The sequence below is a fragment of the Monoraphidium neglectum genome, assembly GCF_000611645.1.
Source record: "Monoraphidium neglectum strain SAG 48.87 unplaced genomic scaffold scaffold00130, whole genome shotgun sequence".
Taxonomy (NCBI): domain Eukaryota; kingdom Viridiplantae; phylum Chlorophyta; class Chlorophyceae; order Sphaeropleales; family Selenastraceae; genus Monoraphidium; species Monoraphidium neglectum.
Window position 1 is genome coordinate 1 of NW_014013498.1, and position 7013 is coordinate 7013.

At 59.7% G+C, this 7013-nt stretch overlaps 2 protein-coding genes across 2 annotated transcripts; one reads left to right on the top strand and one right to left on the bottom strand.

Moving 5' to 3' along the window:
- Positions 1-1092: 1092 nt before the first annotated feature.
- On the bottom strand, positions 1093-2174 carry MNEG_1323 (hypothetical protein; the record flags this gene model as incomplete). Its single annotated transcript, XM_014050186.1, has 4 exons — positions 1093-1170; positions 1322-1394; positions 1594-1785; positions 2065-2174. 4 exons carry the CDS (start codon positions 2172-2174, stop codon positions 1093-1095), a joined length of 453 nt encoding a protein of 150 aa, XP_013905640.1.
- A 1901-nt stretch (positions 2175-4075) lies between these two features.
- Positions 4076-6783, top strand: MNEG_1324 (hypothetical protein; the record flags this gene model as incomplete). Its single annotated transcript, XM_014050187.1, has 4 exons — positions 4076-4481; positions 5625-5749; positions 5973-6200; positions 6760-6783. The coding sequence occupies 4 exons, from the start codon at positions 4076-4078 to the stop codon at positions 6781-6783; spliced, it is 783 nt and encodes a 260-aa protein (XP_013905641.1).
- Positions 6784-7013: the final 230 nt, after the last annotated feature.

The window sequence follows — 7013 nt, forward strand, 5'->3', positions numbered from 1 at the left end:
CCCTAAACCCTAACCCTAAACCCTAAACCCTAGCAGCCGAGGGACCTAGTAATCATGACGACGTCGTCAGGATAACTACATCGACCAAGGGGGCAGTGCAAGGTGGCTTGGCACTCCAGCCCAGGACTGCAGCAACCACTGAGCACGAAGCTGCAAAACCCCACGCGTCCTAGGCCCCAAACCTGAAAGACAAAACCCAGCCCAAGGCAAACAGGGTTTAGAGTTTAGGGTTGAAGGGTTTCCTGATTAGGGGTAAGGGTACCAGGGGTTGGAGGTTGGGGTTCAAGCAGTGCATTCCGGGCACCATCCAGCTAGCAGCAGCCGCGGGACCTAGTAATCATGACGACGTCGTCAGGATAACTGCAGCGACCAAGGGGGCAGTGCAAGGTGGCTTGGCACTCCAGCCCAGGACTGCAGCAACCACTGAGCACGAAGCTGCAAAACCCCACGCGTCCTAGGCCCCAAACCCTGAAAGACAAAACCCAGCCCAAGGCAAACAGGGTTTAGGGTTTAGGGTTGAAGGGTTTCCTGATTAGGGGTAAGGGTACCAGGGGTTGAAGGTTGGGGTTTAAGCAGTGCATTCCGGGCACCATCCAGCTGCAGCAGCCGAGGGACCTAGTAATCATGACGACGTCGTCAGGATAACTGCAGCGACCAAGGGGGTGTGGGGGTTTGCGACCACGGCTGCAGCTCAGTGCTGCACTGCCTTGGGCAAACCCAGCAGTCAGCCGCAAGTTGATTGGCAGCCGGTTCCAGCAGCTTGCCTCGCGCTTTTGATGAGTGGTGGTGACACTAGTGAGGCATTGACAAGGGTCATCCGAGGCTCCTAACTAAAAGGACTGGAAGCTCAGTGGGAAAGGGCTTGAATCAGGGTAGGATCTTTGGCTTTTTTCTCAGACGTTGTATTACAAGGGCAACTTGCACCGTCTTCATGATTTACATAAAGCAACGTGTGTGTCCAACACTTATGATTACAGTAGTCCACAAACTTATCGCGCAAGATCTCATGATTGACACGCAAAGACACTGAATCAACAAGGAACACAACGTTGTTGAACTTGATAACTTTATGCCTGAACGCCAGGCCCGCGATCACGCAGTCAGATCTTGATAGGCGGCGCTGGCGCAGCTGGCGTAGGCATCCACCATCTCCGCGCACGCCCACGCATCCTGCACCATACAAGACAAGCAGTTGCAAGTGACGACATGTCTATATTAGAGCAACAAGGAGGCATGGGCATTTATGTTGACGACAGCAATATTGATGAGCGCAGACGAGCCGTAAGCCCGCTCATTTCCCAAGGTCAAGGCCCGCGCCCACCTGCTTGTGGTGTTGATAGCAGTTGATGCACGCATCCCGCTCCCGCTGGCATGGCACCTCACGCGCGGGAGTGCTGGGGGAGAATTGCATGGCAACAGAAGGGTGTAAGGATGAGGCTTTCACGGTTGGCACTGCGTTGCATACATAGGCATGAGTAAGCCAGTGATGGTAGTAGCACAAGGCGGCAAATTGCGACTGATGCAACTCGCCAAGCTAGTCGAACCTCACAAACCCCATTCACAGCATCTTTGATAGCATTCCCACCCGCCCACCTGTACTCGCGCCGAATGAGGTCGTCGGCTGCCGCGGCTACCTTCTCCATCTCCTGCTCCTCAGCCTTGAGCAGCAGCGACCCAACGCGCCTGCTGGCTGCCAGCGCCCCGCGCAGCTCTGGATCCAGGGAAAAGGCCGTCATGTCTGGTGGTGTGAGCGGCAAGCGGCCTAGGCCGGCGCCCTGGGGGCCTCTGTGCCGTGTCGGGAAGCCCGTGTGTCGGGGGGTGTCAGGTGTAAATGTGAATTGCAGGGTGGCCCACGAACCTTGGAATTAGCAAAGATACCCATATGCATGGCAGTGCGTATGCTCATCCTACAGCGTTCCCAGGATGAATTGCCGTGTGCAAAAAAAGTGATCCGCTGTCAAGCCCTGTAAGCCCACCTCTGTCGGCAGTCTGATGAAAAATCCTGTCACAGACACATCCTATGGTTGCGTGCCATTGCACAGCCCTACAACCCCGGCCCCTCACCGCTGTGGTCGCCGCTGCTGCTGCGGCTCCTCCCGCTTGATGCCGGCCAGCTTTTCAAGTAGCTTTATGCTGATCTGGATCTGCGCGCAAATCAGAGCCGGTGCTGGCATTTTGGCACACAGCAGAATGTCAGCAGCATACATCTTACCATTCAATCAAATGTGGTGTGCCAGGCGAGGTGTCCAACAGCGTCCCCCACCCACCTTGATGCTCTCCATGGCTGGCGCGCACCGCACTCGTCCGCTGCAGGTCCGCTGCTGCTGATCGACGACACGCGCTTGCTGCTCAACGCACTTGCTGTGGCAGGAGGGCGCTTGCAACCCTATCCGGTTGCGGGCACGATCAGGCTGGCGTGCTCAGCTTCCAGTCGGCGACACCGTTCCTTAAAGTGAGGCAGTGAGAGTAAATTGATTGCCAGATCACAGCTACAAGCGTCACCCATGGGTTTTTAATTTGACAGTCATATATCGCGGTCATCCTGTCATTTTCAGCGTTCATTGCGCTCTCGCTGTGACCCGACATGATCTAGTGACTGCGTCGACGGCTCATTACTAACAGACGCGGTGGCTCGTACCGCACACGAATCGCCCTTAAGATTTAGAAAATGCACAGGTTTATCGACATGCATATATCATCCTGCGTGTAAGCCATGCCCTCTTTACTGAGCCTCAGCCAGGGCCACCCTAGCTTCAGCCACATCATCAGCCACAGGCACTCCAACTCTCAAAGTCAGAATTGCATGCCTGACGTGCAACCGTTTGGCCCCCACACATCATTCAACTCGTCTTCCTCATCGCTAGAGGCGTCAGCGCTGGCGGGGGGCGCTTCCTGCAGTCCGTGTGCTGTACTGTACAGGCCGATGTCACAATGCTTGCGCGTCGGGCGGCCACACTGGCCTGATAATGCAGCCGCACCTGCGAGACGGCCAGGAAAAAACTGCACGCAAACCTGGTGATGCTGCTTCGCTGTGCCAGCAAACATGTACGTCACGAGACGCTACGTTTGTTTGGAAGCTTCATGTTGCCATTCCTTTTTGTGCCTGTCTTGCTGGCCGATTTGCTGGGCATAGCGGTGTGCGCCCCTTGGCGGTGCACAGCCGCGTTGTGAGCAGCCAGGGTGCTAACACAGATGAAATCAGTTGCTGGCCTTCCCCTGTCCTGAGGGGCTGTTGTACCATCCTGTGAAAAGCTAACCACGAGGAAGGACCGGGGGGTCGTCGATGAAGTGCCGTCTGTTGGCAGCGGCTGGATCGCGGTGCTTGAAAGAGGAGTGCCGCGGGAACATCATATACATGTGTGATATAAGCAAGGCTACCGTACGTGCGATACCGTACCGGTATGGTATGTGCTCAGTGCGCACAAGGTGACAACGCCTCGCCTGATTGCATAGCTCATCAAGCATGAAGCACGCACAGTGACATACCTGTTGTTCCACACATTCGAACAACTCTGCAGCATTGGAAGGATGCTGCGCCAGCTTCTCATGTGTTCAGTTGACGCACCCTGCCTGGCCATGAGCATGTGCCTGTTGCATGTCGTCAGAGGTGCGGCGCAAACACGGTTTGGTTGATGCTTTCCTTCGGCCATGCACCATATGATTTGATGTCACAGAGCCACACTTTCAGGCCGCTCAGAGCGACGGTGCCGTACCAACGACATGGAGCCAGATCAGCGCGATCACCTCAGTGGTGTTTTGCTAGAGCTCAGTGTTAATTGAAGCATTCAGAACGGTAGCCGAGCGGCAGCCCCCGGCATTAGGTACAGGTGCGCGCTGTGCTGCACCGTGTGAGCAGGTGGCTCATCAGTGCATGTACCATGTGCAGCACGCAGCAAGGCGAATCAGAGGCTGCCCTGTCCATGCACTACAGGGCGTATCCTTACAACAATTGCGGCGCTCAACCCGCTTGCGTCACTGTGCAGAGGCCGGCGGTGTGTGAGCTCCGCAACAACAGCACCAGCGGCGCTGCGAGGCGACCGCGGGTGCGTCGTTGCCTGCCGGCGGCGACGCAGCCATGGATTCTATAGCATATCTGGAGGAAGCAGTTGAAGTGTCCTTCTCGGAATCGATCGTGGCACGGGACGACGCGCTCGCGGTGCTGTCGGCCGTGCCAGGTCTGGGGCCCCCGGACTTGTGCTGGCTGCAGAAAGGCCGTGGTGCCTGGTCGCCTGGCGACGACGGTGTTGCGGCAGGCTCCCACGGCTACTATCACCACGTGTTGGGCGGCGATGTTAGCAGCACCGGCGCCATCGCTGGGCAGTTTGCCGAGCTGTTGGCAGGCATCGAGCGCCCCGGCTTGCTGGCAGGGCTGTGGAGCGGCTCTGAGCTTTCGATCCAGCGCGGCTTCTACTGCTGCTACGATGCCATCTCGCGCACCGACCTGCGCTGCGAACTCTGTGTGCCCGGCGGCGTGGTGGGCGGTTCGCAAGTAGCAGTGCGATGCGCCAGGGCGGCATGACCTTTCAGTTGTTGGTCGCGCTTGCATGTGGCGCTCCATGCCGGCGGTCGTGCATTGTGCCTTGTGATTGGCCCAATGCGTTGTGTCTGTGCCAATATAATGATTACCTACATGGTGGTTCTGGCTGCGTGCTTTCCTACCTCACAGGTATGCGGAGTAGTGGATTCCGCCGGCAACCTGCATGACGCAAATGATCAGCAACTGTGGCGGCAGGCGCAGGTGCTTTGCGGATTGAACTCTGCCGCCGCCAATGGCCCCCGCGGGTGTGTTGAGTCACTTCAGTCAGGCTTGTATCGTGCTTGGGTTTGAGTGCAGTGCTCAAAGTCGTCCAGTCTTTGATCTGACCCAGATGACACTTCCACTACAGCTGCAGACTCCTGATCGCTCCCTCATCCCAAGGTGTCGGCTTTCGTGCGGGCGCAACTGTACGAACCAGAGATGACACTGAATGGTGGTTGCATCGTGTTCCGCGATCCTGTGGCCTCTCCAGCGGCGGAGCAGCAGCTGTTGGAAGCAGTCCAGGCGCTCTACGCCCAGGGCGTGCTGCCCTTTGCACTGGAGCCTATAAGCGTGTCACAGGGGTGTGGGGCTGCGCCCGAGCATTGCGACCCGGCTCTATTCGCGGTCTGGCATCACTTTAGAAAGATGCAGCGGTGGGACGCGGCGGCAGCATTCTTCTCACGCCTTGCTGGTTGCTACCCGGCGGCGGCAGTGTGGCAGGCGGCGACCTTGCGGGCGGCAGGCCGCGGCGAAGGTGTCATCGAGGTGCTGGGCGCGGCGCTGGAGCGCACCCCATCCAGCCCCCCTTTGCTGGCCGCCATGGCCGCCGAGTGCATGCGCCTGCAGCAGGTGGGGGATCCTCAAAACAGAGAGAAAAGCTGCCAGCCATCACGCTGGTTTGACGTGCTTTGTGGCATGCTTTGTGGAACGGGCACCTGCAGAGAGGATTCCGGGCTGCGTCGTTGCAGCTAACTATTGGTTTTGCCGTCCCCCAACCTGTCAATGCCAAAGGTAGACACTGCGGCGCGGCTGGCGCGCCGGGCGGTGAACGCACAGCCTCGGTGCCGGCCGGCATGGCTCATTTTGGCGCGTTGCTACGCGGCAGAGGGGCACTACCCCGAGGCGCTGGTCACGCTCAACGCAGTGCCAACGCCACCCCTGCCGCGTGACGAGCGCGAGCTGCTGATGGTGGTGCCCCCACCAGAGCCGCAGCGCAACACCACGCCGCAGGTGCACAGGGCGCACTGCCTGTCCAGACCCCGGGGCAATGCTGCACCGGGGTGCTGCTACAGGGTCCGCAGCGTGCCTGTCTGCCGCCGTGTAACACCACTGCAGTCCTCGCTCACCTCTGGTCTTTGCTTGCTGCCGCGAGATCCCCGTCCCCGTCCCATTCCACCGTTCCCACGCCCATCGCCATCCTTCCCAACCCAACCCCTCCACCCGGCACCCCAAGGCCAAGCCGTATCAGCCAGACCTGGAGGCGGCGCGCGCCCTGGCCCTAGAGGATGGCGACACTGGTGGCACGTCGCGGCTGCTGGCCTACCTGCCTGGTGCGGTGCTGCTCAACAGAGAGCCCGCAGACTCGGGGCCCTGGCCAGACCCCTCTCCCAACCGCATCACGCGCGCCGTGCTGGGGGCGGTGTACGGCCAGCTGCAGGACATTGTCGGCGCCATCGGCTGGGTGAGTCTCCGTATAGGCATGCCTCTGGCGGGCGAACAGCGCTCCTGCAATCCACGTCTCCGCCTGGCATTCCCTGCACTTGCTGCAGGCAGCATGCCTGGCTAAGGAAGCCCGCAAGTTGCTGCCAAGGCTTGCAACGCTTGTCTATCACACTTGTGTGCGCGATCGACCATACGTCTTGCCCCCTTGCCTAACAGGATGGCTTCCTGGCGGTGCGGAGCAGCGTATTTGTCATGCATGACACTGCCCGCTCGGCCTCAGCAACAGTCCCCGCCGTTTCAGCTGACGCGGGAACCGCCTCAGCAACTGTGCAGTCTGCAGCCACATGCTCTGTCGACGTTGGCGACAGCACGCGGTCATCTGCTCTTCCAGATGAGACCGCCTGTGCATCTCCCAGCAAAAGGGCACCCTCACCTGCCTCCCTTGTGAATCAGCAGCAGCAGCGGCAGCAGCAGCAGCAGCAGCAGCAGCAGCAGGACCAGCTGGAGGGCAAGTCGAGGATGCAACACGACAGCAGAACGCAAACTCCTGTGTTCCACAATGGCCTGCCGCGGAGCAGCGCCAGCAGCAGTGGCAAGGGTGACGACAGGCCCGACGCAGCGGCATTCTATGCCAGCAGGCTCCAGGCCGCTCTGGGAGGCTCAGGCAGCCCTGCCCTGCCAAAGCATCAGCTTCCGCCGACAACACCGCCACAGCAGCAGCAGCAGCAGCAGCAGCAGCAGCAGCAGGTGCAACTACCATGCAGCAGGACGGCCACGCCTGGCGCCCCTGCCAGCAGCGGCCGCGCGGTGCACGAGCCGATGGCGGGGCGGG